This window comes from Drosophila mojavensis, unplaced genomic scaffold (assembly GCF_018153725.1).
Source record: "Drosophila mojavensis isolate 15081-1352.22 unplaced genomic scaffold, ASM1815372v1 contig_80, whole genome shotgun sequence".
In the NCBI taxonomy this organism is placed as follows: Eukaryota; Metazoa; Arthropoda; class Insecta; order Diptera; family Drosophilidae; genus Drosophila; species Drosophila mojavensis.
Genome location: NW_025318906.1, coordinates 2,124,591 through 2,137,024, shown reverse-complemented (window position 1 = coordinate 2,137,024; position 12,434 = coordinate 2,124,591). Strand labels below are relative to the sequence as shown.

The 12,434-nt window shown below is 43.1% G+C and overlaps 4 protein-coding genes across 6 annotated transcripts; 1 reads left to right on the top strand and 3 right to left on the bottom strand.

Moving 5' to 3' along the window:
* Positions 1–46: 46 nt before the first annotated feature.
* LOC6578447 (spermine oxidase) lies at positions 47–4,163 on the bottom strand. Of its 2 annotated transcripts, none has more exons than XM_015163166.3 (2): positions 3,724–4,163; positions 47–2,170 (listed from the first exon to the last, which is right to left on the bottom strand). In XM_015163166.3, exon 2 carries the CDS (start codon positions 2,132–2,134, stop codon positions 608–610), a length of 1,527 nt encoding a protein of 508 aa, XP_015018652.1. In that variant the 5' UTR covers positions 2,135–2,170; positions 3,724–4,163; the 3' UTR covers positions 47–607. The 2 variants fall into 2 exon arrangements, with proteins under 2 accessions (XP_015018652.1, XP_043866653.1); XM_044010718.1 differs by lacking the exon at positions 3,724–4,163 and adding an exon at positions 2,565–2,686.
* A 78-nt stretch (positions 4,164–4,241) lies between these two features.
* On the bottom strand, positions 4,242–6,830 carry LOC6578446 (exocyst complex component 3). The gene is made up of 3 exons (XM_002004321.4): positions 6,814–6,830; positions 5,761–6,753; positions 4,242–5,701 (listed from the first exon to the last, which is right to left on the bottom strand). The coding sequence occupies exons 2-3, from the start codon at positions 6,730–6,732 to the stop codon at positions 4,457–4,459; spliced, it is 2,217 nt and encodes a 738-aa protein (XP_002004357.1). The 5' UTR covers positions 6,733–6,753; positions 6,814–6,830; the 3' UTR covers positions 4,242–4,456.
* Positions 6,831–6,885: 55 nt separating this feature from the next.
* LOC6578445 (SET and MYND domain-containing protein 4) lies at positions 6,886–9,711 on the top strand. Of its 2 annotated transcripts, XM_044010717.1 has the most exons (5): positions 6,886–7,650; positions 7,706–8,708; positions 8,772–9,075; positions 9,255–9,527; positions 9,622–9,711. In XM_044010717.1, the coding sequence occupies exons 1-5, from the start codon at positions 6,965–6,967 to the stop codon at positions 9,624–9,626; spliced, it is 2,271 nt and encodes a 756-aa protein (XP_043866652.1). In that variant the 5' UTR covers positions 6,886–6,964; the 3' UTR covers positions 9,627–9,711. The 2 variants fall into 2 exon arrangements, with proteins under 2 accessions (XP_043866652.1, XP_002004356.1); XM_002004320.4 differs by lacking the exon at positions 9,622–9,711 and having other exon boundaries at positions 9,255–9,594.
* Positions 9,477–12,363, bottom strand: LOC6578444 (5'-nucleotidase domain-containing protein 3). The gene is made up of 7 exons (XM_032729824.2): positions 11,822–12,363; positions 11,320–11,723; positions 10,959–11,254; positions 10,707–10,893; positions 10,206–10,346; positions 9,991–10,142; positions 9,477–9,898 (listed from the first exon to the last, which is right to left on the bottom strand). The coding sequence occupies exons 1-7, from the start codon at positions 12,048–12,050 to the stop codon at positions 9,694–9,696; spliced, it is 1,614 nt and encodes a 537-aa protein (XP_032585715.1). The 5' UTR covers positions 12,051–12,363; the 3' UTR covers positions 9,477–9,693.
* Positions 12,364–12,434: the final 71 nt, after the last annotated feature.

Here is a 12,434-nt window from a genome sequence, read left to right as displayed (position 1 = left end):
AAATGAAATTTTCACTAATTTTAAATCAAATACAAAAACAATCATGATTTTTCGAGTTTTTTCTTTGGTGAGTATAATCAGTCATATATATTTAGATTGTATCATCAATCATTTACTCTTATGTATCTATCTATCAATATATGACCAACGTCAACCATCACCAAGAATTTATTTAATAGTTTTAGTCATAGATTTATAATTATGATAAATAGTGCATAGTCAAATTTGTAAAGCTCTTTACATGCTTATGTATTTATATCAGCTATATATACATATTTGTCATCATCAGTATATATATATTTCTTAAAGTCTATTCAGGATGTATTGTTCAGTTAAATTTGATTGATTGTTGTTTTTTTTTTATATTTAAATCAGTTTATGCTCAAGCCATTGAACAGTTACTTATAAAGTAGGGAAACACTTTGTAATGGCCATGGACATAGCCAATCAATCATTGTTAATCAGCCGGGAAGAATATGAAAAGCTAGCTGTAGCTGGCCGTTGGTTCGTTTGGGCCAAAGTAGTTGCCTGAAATGACTTCAGTCAATCAGTCAATCGTCAATCAGTCAGCCAGGAAGAGTCTGTCAAATGAAATATGCAGCGATTGCTATAGCTGCGATTTGGCCGTCGCATCATTTAGGCTATAAAAGTCCGCCAATCGATCAGCTTCTCTCCAGCCGGCCTCCACAGCTCCATGGACCGTGGAATAGTAATGAGGGCTGCTCGCCTCGCCTGCGAATTGGACAATGGGTCGATCACAGCGACTCTGTTGGGGTAGACTTCGACTTCGGCTTCGGCTGCGGGCCGGCGACTGAGGTGTCATGGCAACCACTGTCAGGGGCTGCGCTAGATCCTGGGCGCCAGTGCCCAAACGTTCCGTGTCCATGGAACGGAAGGAGTACGAGCCACGGAAATTTGGGTTTGTATACCAGGCGGAGGTGCAAAAGCTGACCGGGTCCGGTATATGCCAATGCAGGAAGCGACGAAAGAGATACATACAGCCAGCGAGCACTTCATTACGATCCAGGGACTCCATATGCCTGCCACTCGCGTTGATGATCCAACCAGCCAGAACGCGCGGCTGATAGCTAACTCTGTAGAAGCCGAAGACATCCTCCAGCCAGGCACGTGAAGTATTCCGTATATCACCCAGATCCTCCTCCCGCCATAGCAGGGTGAAGCCCGTCCAGTCCTCGGGCCAAAATGCCTCCGGAAACTCCACGAAGATTTTGTTAACCGTGCCAAAGGCTAAGCCTTGGATGGCGCGCTGCTTCGCAACTGGCAGCTGTGGGTCAAACATCTGCAAGTGTTGTTCCTTGAGCACACCCAGGGATACGGTCACAATCACATGATCTGCTAGGCAGCATTCCCCGTTGCTCAACTGCAGCTCCACGCGAGAATCGTTGCGATTCCAGAGTATCTTTTTAACGGCACGATTGAATAACACTCGCTGTTCCAGTACGCCGAGATCCGAGGACGTTTCCAGCTCTCGACTGCGTGTGAGCAGGCGGAGCAGCTCCACAAATCCTTTGTCTTTCCAATTGAGCAATATGTCGCCTTCGCACTCCCAATAGTCCAAGTAGCCACGACCCGACACCTCCTCGAGACTATCGGAGGCCTCCACGGAGTTTTCGAACTTTTGATAGTTATCAAAGAACTCGTTAGCCAAAACTTTATCTATATCGGCATTCTCGGGTCGGCGTAGCATTTCATAAAACTTATTGGTCAGGTAACTGCCCAGGGAACCGCTGCAATGCTGCAGCTCCATCTGACGGCTAACCAGAGAGTCGCCCACAATTGCCTTTAGCCTGTTGGCCACGTTATCGGGTAGTACCTCCCGGTTGCTGCGCACACATTGATAGTTCTCATAGACCGGACCAGTGGACTCCAGAAGGTCCTTTTGGCTGGCCAGCTGATAGACTATGTTATCCTGCTCCCCATGACACCACTGCGCCCCGAGATCAATCACATTCTCGCCGAAAGGTATTGTGTGTATGCGACCGCCCAAACGGGACTCGGCCTCCACGATGAGAACATTCTGAAAGCCATACTCCAGAAGTTTCGTCGCACAAGCAACGCCCGATGCTCCGGCACCGATGACAACGATCTTTAGATCCCGATGCGATTTACTCATAGCTTACTATATGTATATGAATGAAGCAATCAAGATCTGCAAAGAAACTGAATGTAAGTGTTGGAAAACTAGACTCAACTAGGATGTGTGATGATGGATGGAGAAGTAGCAGAGGAGGAATGAATGAATGATCTCATGAATTTATTCAATTAAATGAGATAAGCGTACAATAAAGATCTTTGATCTTCAATTAAGAAAATTACATTAGCACAAAGTCCTCCCAAACTTAACTAATCGCAGACTATATACCCTGTAAATATTTTGAAAATTATTCGAATACAATAAGCCTATAAATTTGAGTTAGTTGCTAATAGTAAACTGCAAAAATGTGGAAAAGTGAAACATTTGAAGTTGCATTCCGAGCATAGAGAAAGTTGATTACTATAATACAACCATCAGTATAGAATAAAGCATTACATTATTAACTAACCCAAAGAAACGCTTAAGCCGAGCTTTAGCTAAACTAAACCTAATTCCAAAAATCCATTTCTCAACTCTTTTTAAAAAACTCCATTTAATTTTGTTTAATTTAAGGTGTAATTTAAAATTTGGAGTATAAATGATAACTGTAATCAATTTTCAAAAGGCCAACTAGAGGTACCTAAACATTATATTATTAATATAAACCTAAGCAAGTTCTAAGATTTAGTTGATAAATACATTATTTTTCTAGGAAGCTAATAAAAATGAAATAAAAATAATCTAGTCTTCTGTGACAAACTTTCCCTAAAACCCATCATACCCAACACCTTCACTTGCCATAAAAAGCCGGCTATACCGTAATAGTATATGCATGTGTTTTGTCTATGTCTGTTTGGGTTTGTGTTTCTGCATTGCAATGCGACACGTGCGCCATCAAATGCCGTTAGATGGGAATTCCGTCTGCCTATTAGCTTGCGCAGTTGCTTTTGCAATGGTGTTAGTTGTCTAAGAAAATACAAAGAGAGTAAACAAAAACAAACTGCAGATGGCGCGATGGCAAAGTGCAACTAAAAACAGCTGTAAGAATTTATTTGAAATTGTGTTTGCTGATAAGCACAACCACGCGCAACGTGCTCTAATGACAGTCAGAGAGTGAGAGGGAGAGCACATGGAACTCGCTCTAGTACACGCATGAACATATAGAGTTCAACATGCATTTATAAATAGAACATAATGTCGTCATGTGTGTGTGTGTGTGTGTGGATTTACGGTACATTGGAAATGCTTTAGCCTATGCATCTCGTTTGACCAGCCTGGACCAGGCAGCCAGTTTTCTAGTTAGCAACCCCCTCACAGCACCAATACCAATAGCCGCTTATACAATGCCTTCACACACACACAAAGACAGAGGAGCACGCGCTGCTTTGACGACTGCTGTTAGACAGAGAGCGCAGCATTGATTTTATATGTTTGTAGTATAGATTTGACAAAATGACCAAAAACTTTTCAAGGTTCAAGAGCAATGCATAAAATTATAACCAAAACACAAAAACTGCACACGTTTGCTAACACAATCATGCAAACATAGATATAAGTATGTATGTATGTATTCATGTGTTTATGTAGTCACATAAAAAGCTTCAGTTGGTGTCGCGTGTCTCACTCACCAAATATTTGTAGGTTTTTGTCGTTTCTTTATTAATATTTTATTTGATATTAGCTATATTTTATAAATCCAGCATTTATAATATTGTAAATGTATATATATAGTTATAAAATTCACTACACATTAATGTTTAAAATTATTCTGTGAGCTCTGCGCTCTGCTGCAGAGTCAAGCGCACAAACAAAACTGAAAATCATATGGAAACGTGCTGCTCCACAATGCTTATGCTGCGCCAGTGGCGTACGCACACAGCTCCAACCGGGCAGCCCACACTGCCCAGCCAAAGTTTCTGCTAGACAAACTTTCACTGTTACGCCACTGTGCATGCTCTGCCCATGCTGGGCGAGAGACAGAGAGCGAGAGCTTTCATCGGTATGAAAGCTCATCTAGCAAAGCGCGCCAAGGCGAATAACCAGCTGACCGGCGTTTGGACATGGAATGATGAATGAGCGCTGTTGCGTTGTGGTGTAGAAGGGGGGTGGAGGAAGGGTCTAGTTTTATAAGTAGTGTATAAGACTATGATTAAGTATACGTAGAAAGCTTATCATATCATAAACAAAATATGCCTGCTACGTATAAGTTTAAATCTCATACTCTATAAAAACAACATACGTATAAGTATGCATTAGTAACGTACTTATACGACATAGCTCATAGCTAAATATTTGTAGCACAGTTTTATAAGTTGTATGAGTGAAATATTTATACTTATATTGCTATAACTATTGGGTCTTCTACCACAGCTTATCGCTAAATACGATCTCCTTGAATATGCAATCCTGCTTGGCAATGCTGACCATGGACTTCTTGGACTTCATCGCGTCCTGAACCTTCTCTCGCACCTCGGCGGCCTTTACATCATTGCGGATGTAGAAGAGGCGCACCAAGTGATCCTCAGTCAGCGAAGGATAACTGCCCAGCAGCGTATGTAAATCCAATGCGAGCAACTCAATGTCCGCGACTATGAGAGCGGATAGAGTTGTTATCAAATCCAAGGGGGAATCGCTCAGCGAAATCTTTGGTGCAATCTTCTCAAAGAACTGCTTAATGCGCTTAGCTTCCAAATTAATCTTTCTGGTAATCGCATCGCACTCGCTGCGGGACTTCGAAAGTCTCTTCGATAGGAGAGCTCTTATATAGCGCTTCGCTAGCAACTTCTGAGCCTCATTGATCACCATCTCAAAATTGGCGGGCAGCAAGTGGTTATAATCCTGAAAATAATCATCGAGCGTAACACAAATGGTGTCCACAGCGATGCTGCTGCCGAGCCACTTGACCGTGAATAGATCATTGAAATGGCATTCCATATCAAGGAAGGCCTCCTCCAGCAAATAATTGGCTGCATGTGCACGGATCCTTTGAAACGTTGCCAACAGCTTCTCGAAATCTTCGTAATGTTCCGTCCGGGATTTGGGCCAAAACAGATGCTTCATTTGCTGTGCCATTTCCACCACATTCTGACTGTTATTCACAATGGTTATGATATAATGGGTAAAGTATTTGATTTGATCTCGATTCCGAAAATGATGCTCCTTCAATTCAATGACATTCTTGAGGTAAGTCTGTCCGAACAATTCCACCTGTTGTATGCTGAGCACCAATGCCTTAAACGTCAGCTCCTGGTGTATGGTGTTTGTCACTTGCAAGTGCTGATCGATCATCTCGAATATGATCACTGGGCCAGCACTGTTGTAGTAGTGATCGCGCTGATCGGGCATCTGCTCGGAGTACCATTCCTGTTTCTCCGAATCCACTGTCTTTTTCATCCAATCCTGATAGTTGCGTTCCATATTCTGCAAATACTCATCCTCTAGTGATTTCAAGTGCTCGGGATGCAGCAGCGGACGCGACAGCTTAAGTACATCCACATTCAGATCGGGATGAGACATTAGATCAGCGCCTGGATAGGTGTGCATAACCCAGGCTAACATGGAGACATATTCATTGCCTTGCAGACCCGATTTCACAATATTGTCCAGCTGCGAGACAAGGAAGTTAATTAGTAATATAAATGAAATTAATGAATTATATGACTCACATAGCTGGACAATCCTTCGTGATAGAATTTGACATATTCATTAAATATATCGTAATGAGGTGGAAAGCAGGGAACGCATAACGATTTAACCACGCGCAAATCTTCAAGAATTATTTGTCGCAATATCTCCAAGTCGCGCACTAGCCACAATTTGTTGTCCGCACGCTCCTCCAGCTTGGAGCCCTCGATGCGTGTGATGACAGCTGCTTGGAGAACGTCCATAATCATAGCACGCCATGCCTTAGGCCTGCCAGGTGGCAGGAAATTCGTGACCTTTTGCTGTTGCAGCGCGAATTGATCATTTTTCTCCTCGCGCTCGATGATTCGCAGTGCAGTCACAATGACCGTTGGTTTCTTTCGGACCGTGTTCAGCGTACGACTGATGATCAGGCGCAGCTTCTTCTCCAGCGCCTGCGACACTTGGTCCACCTTCTCGAAGTGGCGCTTGAGTGTGATCTTATCGGAAGCATGCTGCTTGGGCTGTTTGTGCAACTCATAGAGCAGATCATCCCGCGAGTTTTCCAAGTCGGCCAGACACTGATGTGCACTCAACAGTTTGTCCTCTTCTATGAGTGCCATGGTCTTCTGCACACTTGCATCCACGTTGAAGATGTGCTTCAGATTCTCCATAGCCGTTGCATATTGCGAATGCTTTGTATTCTCCTCTCGAACGACTTCCAAGGCGTCGTAGATCTCCGGTACACCTTGGAGCAGTCGTTCCACTTCGCCCATGCGGCGACGCACCTCACGCACATCCTGCATACATGTCTCCAGCTGCTTGAGACCCACTCGCACGCCCTCCAATTGATTTTGCATGCCCGTCTTTAACAACGCCTCCACAGATGCTTTTTTCCGTGCTATGCGGTGACGATATTGCTCCACTTTCTCCAGCTGCCCAGGACGTTGCAGCATATTTTGAATATCTTTAAGCGCTGCTTGGCGCGCTTCCTCTTCCAATTGTTGTAAATCCATTGTTGAAAATATTTTATTTTACTTGAAATGAATATTTAATTACAACTCATTTTTGCTGAAAAATGAAAATAACTTAATTACCGATAGCTGAACAGCTGCTTTTGTTGATGCGTCTATCGATAGTTGCAGCTATTGCAGCTGCATATCGATAGTTGATGGGCAGCACTGGACTAAAACAGCTGATTTTAGCTTTGAAAGCCGGTTGAAAATTAACAATTATAAATCAGAATAAATGTTGACTTTATCAAAAGTTTTTGCTGAGCAAAATGAATTAGTTCCATTTATTAGCAGCTATCAAAATGAACTGGAAACTGTCAAGGTATTGCACACTCTGCCTGCAGCCAAGCAGCAACGTTTCAATGAGTTAACCCACGAATTGCTGGACTCTTTAGACGATGTCCACGATTTGAAGGCCTGTGCCGAACGCTCGCGCTCTAGCCGAGAGCATGGAAATGCAGTGTATACAAAGAGATCCAAGACAAATGAGAGCGATCGAAGAGAATCTTTACTTCTTGCCTGTCACTTTTATACACAGGCCATTCTGCAGGCAGAAAATGTCCACGAGGAGCTCTGCTTGGGCTATGCAAATCGAGGCATGGCACTGCAGGACTTTGGCTTATACAAGGAAGCCTACGACGACTGTGAGTGTGCACTTGAATATGGCTATCCCCAGAAACTGCAGCATAAGCTAATAATGAGACAGGCCCACTGTGCCTGGCAACTGGGCGATGTAAGGAAACTGAGAGAGCATCTATCGTGGTTGGAGCAACAACAGCTAAATGCAGGCTATGTAAACCAATTGGAGCAGCTGCAAGAGCAGCTAACAAAGCTACAAGAGCAGCAGGTCTCTGAGCCGAAAGAGGAGCTCACGAGTGAACAAGCTCCTTCGTTGCAGATCTTAGCAAGGAATCACAAAATGTGGGTAAATAATTTATATATTCAATATGATTAGATTGATATACATATATTTTAGCTGGAACAGCCCTGGCGTAAAGGGACGCCACATGGTGGCCACGCAGTCCATCCAACCTGGTGACATCATATTCAAAGAGCAAACGGCGTGCTTTGTGCCTCTCGAGCCGGGTTTGATTTGCCAGCAGTGCGCTGCGAGTGTGCTTTATGCACCCATACCCTGTCCTCAATGCCATCAGCAAGTGGTTTACTGCTCGCGTCACTGCCGTCAACTAAACGAGCAGATCCACAGCTACGAATGTGCTGGCTACAGAAAAAATCTGTTTACCATGCTGGGCGTCTCGCACTTAGCTCTCCGAATGGTGCTTTTCTACATGCAAGAGTGGCTGACTGAGCTAGGCAAAGGCTCAAATGTGCAAGAGGCATGGAAATTGCTAATGGCCAAGGCTAGTAAAAGTTATGATTGGCCAGGTGCTTCGCAGGGTTTGCTAAGCTTATGCATGATGAGCCATCTGGATAAAGCAGCTGCCGAGGAGCTCATATACTACGCGCTCTGCGCAAATCTCTTGCAAGTTTATCTACACAAATGCACCAAATTCTATGAGCAGCTAGAAGTCGAGACTCGCGAGGATGGGCACTTATTGATAGCTGCCTTAATTCTACGCTGTGCCGGCCAGCTGCTCTGCAATGGCCACGTTAGTGACACCATTGTACTACGCTTCCAGTGTCACACGATGGAATCGAAGCTCTGGCGGGCACCTTTCCATTTAAGTTTAGGCCAGATGCATAAGTTTGATAGTGTTGCCCTGACAACGGCGCTGAATTTACCATATTTGGCCCTCTGTAATCATGCTTGTGCTCCTTCGATTCGCCTCCATTGCGACGGTCGTGCGGTCAGTTGCCTGGCAGCCCAACAAATTGAGGCGGATGAAGAGATCTTCAATTGCTATACCTTGGACTACAGGAATTCCAGTTGCGCCATGCGCCAGGCGCAGCTGCAGCAGACTTTTAAGTTCCGTTGCAAATGCATAAAATGTGCTGGCAGCAAACCTGATGAGATTTTTGTAAGTAAATGTCATTTGATCCAGTTGGTTAGTTTAACTAATATATATACTCTACATTCTCAGCTGTCCTTTAATCGCTATCGCTGCGAGTTCTGTGCCCACATATTTGTGCCTGGCCAGCGGGAGGAATTCAAATGGTGGGAGTCAGAGTCTAACTCGGCTATTAACTGCTCCAAGTGCCAGGCGACACAGTTGTTTAACTGGTTCGGTATTTTGCGGAGGACTCTCGAGTTTTGCTCTGAACAACAACAGCGTCGCAAGGCGTATAAAGCATTTAAAGAACTCGACACTTGGCTGCTGGATTATCATAGCTTAAAACTGCACTTGGCCCAGCAGCTAATTGCGGCCTGTCTGACAGCTAAAGCAGGTGAGTGAGGCAACGCACACGAATCAAGAGAGAGAAAGAGATAGAGAAGTTCTTTACAAGGCCCCTTCACTCGTGCTTAATTCTGTTCTACAATATAATGTATACATACTCTGTCCAATAATTCCATATATGATTTCCACTGTAAAACGACATCTCTAACCGCATCTACTCTCCCATAGATGGCGCCACCTTCGATGACAGCGACTACAAGCAATTGTCACGCATTTTGGATTACCTGCTAGCGGGCGTAGCCGCACAGCATGGCGCTGACTCCATGACCTACATAAGCCATTTAACCTACCTAATGGATTTAGCAGCCTTTGGCAAATACAAATGCAGCAGCGAGCAGCTCAAGGCTGTGCGCACTGCCATCAATTATTTACCAACGGATACGAAGAGGATTTTTGTCAACTATTACAACGACTTTATTGAGCAGCGCAGTGCAGCTAATGGTGATGCTAATGCTAACGCTTAACATCAATAATAAATTCTCTAAGAACAACAACAATAACAAGCATACGCTGGCACTTTTGTTTCATTTTCTAGCTTAAACTACAATTTTTTAGAGAGAAATCGAGACAAGGGGAGAGTGATGATACCCTGTGTTTTTTCCGTGTTTTATATAAAATGTGAGGCATATTCGTGAGGCATGACGCCGCGTCGGGGATAAAATGTGTGCGATGTCGAAAACTTGAGCAAGTTCGTAATGTCGCTCGTGTAAATGTCCGCAAAGCGAAATAGGCGACGTGAAAAATACGTCGGATTGTGATACGTACGGAATACGCTGCCAAATTGTTCGTTGAACACATTTTTCGTTTTATTCCTGCAAGAGAGAAACGGAAATTGGATAACGCGTGAGTACAGTAATATAACAATATATATGAAAATATCTTTTGTTATATATCTTAAACAAACCGCAATTGATCCCGTTCGTTCATCCAATTTTTCAGACATTCCTGGGCCGCCGCGCTGTCATCGTCCTGCGTATCCTCAATTAGCTGCGTCAACATTTGCAGCCAATTGGCGCTCATCTTGAAATCCACGCGATTCAGCGTCTTTATCTCATGCTGGAAAAGGAGTTTAGGTAAAAATATACAGATATATCTCAGTTATATACAGGTGATACTCACGTTTAGCTCGCTAATAATTGCACCTGTGCGCCAGCTGTGCTTCAAGGTAACATCAGCTAGATCGCTGTACGGATGATCCCCAAAATAGAGCACCGAATGACCGCGCCAGCCCTTCAGCTCCTGCAGCTGCCGTACAGAGCCCTGTGGAGTAGATAAGGTAAGTACAGTGAAGTTTAGGAGGTATTCATATATGAAATACATATATGATAATTCTCATTAAGATCAACAGGTGTGCTTAGGTTTCTCTTCAGAATACAAACAGATGTGAGAAGCGTATAAGACACCTGCTGAATTTGCAGTTTTAGTTTCTAGTTGGGACTTGAAACTTGTTATGCAAATTAACATTTCTAATAGGTATTTGCACAGCTTTAGCATTTACTATGCAAAGACAAATTCTTATAAGAATTTACAGCTTTTGCATTTGCTACGCAAATTGAAAACTGCTGCTGTTTGCTTAAGCTATTTGAGCTCTTTCAGTTAAATTTATATCTATATGTATACCTCATAATAGATTTTTCCCTTTTCCAGCTTGAATACTCGATCCCATAGATGCGATCGGGTTTTCTCATCGTACAGCCTTATCGGCCGAGATTCGTCTGTAAAGAACTTGGGCTTGCGTGCCTGAACGATGACCACATCGAAGAAATCTCTCCAATTCTCGCCCACCAGATAGGACATGCCACAGTTCCTATAAAAGAAGATTAGAGAATGGTATTAAAACAGTTATGTACATCTGACTCCAACTTGGCTTACACAAAGGAAAATGGACTATTCGTAACCAGGAAAAGATTTTTGCCCGCCTGCTGAAGTTTCTCAAAATACTTGGGCAGCTTTGCATTGCGTTCGATATATTTTTGCGTGTCCTTCATGACCGTAGCATGCATTATGGGATGACAGGAGCCCATGGCTGTTCTTGTATCGTGGAATACGATCTCTGGATTATAATCTATTCGATTCCTTTCAAAATATTCGATAACATTGCAGAGCAAACACATTTCGGGCACTGAAAACAGATCCGCCAATTGCACCATTTTTGAGTTGGTATTGTGCTGAAATCGAAACATATATGGATTAGAAATACCAAATAAAATATTGATTATTTTCAGATGATTACTCTATAGCTATTATTGGGTCCTTCGACATAGGCAATGGGCAGCAATCGATTGTGGTAGAGTTTGAGCACTTCGTCAGCTTCGACTTTGGTGCGTCCACGATAGACTGAGCCCAATTGCAGTTGCAAGAATGAATCCAATTTGACCAATAGCCCCTTCTCCACATCATAGTGCAAGCCTCGTACAGCGAAATTTGGCTCATATTCCAGATCCAAAATATCTTCCGGATAGCGAAAACGCTTAACCAACATTTCCCGAGCCAGATTGTACAATAAATCCTCCAGCAACGGCTTATAGCAAGCCAAAGTGTAATCATAGTCGAAGCCATAGACCTGCACCTCACTGAGATCCAATTCATTGCAAGCGAAAACTGCATCTGGATGCACATCTACGGGCAATTTTTTAGCTAAAATATATATAAATTGTATTAAGCTGATACAAACACTTATACATAATAAACGAGATAGACTGTGTATAAGAGTGCCTACTAATTATAAGGCTTACATTGAAATTTCTTTTTGGTTGCTTTGTAGAGCTCGTGGAAATCACTCACAGTTTTTCGTGGATTAATTAGAGCGTTCGACGTAACGGCTGCTGCTGATGTTGCTGCTGCTCCTGTGCCCACATCGTGGCTGATGCCGCTGCTCAAGTATCGTGACTGTGTTACATTCAACCTGCTGCACACATTTTGTTTGAGAAATGCATTCACAATTTTTCTACGCGCTGCACACATTTAACTGTAATTGTCCTCGTTATAACTGTTAAATGTGCTTCCAGTCGTTGTTATGTACACACGCAACTCAATACGCCACCCCAGTACACGAGCAGACTGCATGATGTTTAATTGATTTCCCATTTTTCTTTGCATACACCCACTCTATCTTACTTTAAATATTTAATCTAACTAAATCCTAAACTCTTTGCCTTAAAAACTCAAGCTTCAGATTTAATTAGTTTAGTTAATTGATTTTAATTAGCAGCATGCAACAGCTGTTTGCACATGTTAAACGCTGTGCAGCACTGCTATACATCGCACATGTGGTCATATCGATAGCAACAGTGCGCGATGTTTCCTGTACATCACTAAAGTTGTGGAACAGACACGAACAAAAAATTA

What these genes read in the sequence shown, in the direction of transcription:
- LOC6578444 (XM_032729824.2), bottom strand. Translation starts at nt 12,050, where the DNA reads ATGTGTGCAGCGCGTAGAAAAATTGTGAATGCATTTCTCAAACAAAAT. An exon ending in AATAGTCCATTTTCCTTTGT is followed by an intron (nt 10,894 to 10,958) that starts GTAAGCCAAGTT and finishes CTTCTTTTATAG; the next exon opens with GAACTGTGGCATGTCCTATC. An exon ending in CAATTATTAGCGAGCTAAAC is followed by an intron (nt 10,143 to 10,205) that starts GTGAGTATCACC and finishes CTCCTTTTCCAG; the next exon opens with CATGAGATAAAGACGCTGAA.
- LOC6578446 (XM_002004321.4), bottom strand. Translation starts at nt 6,732, where the DNA reads ATGGATTTACAACAATTGGAAGAGGAAGCGCGCCAAGCAGCGCTTAAA. An exon ending in ACGAAGGATTGTCCAGCTAT is followed by an intron (nt 5,702 to 5,760) that starts GTGAGTCATATA and finishes CTTGTCTCGCAG; the next exon opens with CTGGACAATATTGTGAAATC.
- LOC6578445 (XM_002004320.4), top strand. Translation starts at nt 6,965, where the DNA reads ATGTTGACTTTATCAAAAGTTTTTGCTGAGCAAAATGAATTAGTTCCA. An exon ending in GCAAACCTGATGAGATTTTT is followed by an intron (nt 8,709 to 8,771) that starts GTAAGTAAATGT and finishes CTACATTCTCAG; the next exon opens with CTGTCCTTTAATCGCTATCG. An exon ending in CTGTCTGACAGCTAAAGCAG is followed by an intron (nt 9,076 to 9,254) that starts GTGAGTGAGGCA and finishes ACTCTCCCATAG; the next exon opens with ATGGCGCCACCTTCGATGAC.
- LOC6578447 (XM_015163166.3), bottom strand. Translation starts at nt 2,134, where the DNA reads ATGAGTAAATCGCATCGGGATCTAAAGATCGTTGTCATCGGTGCCGGA.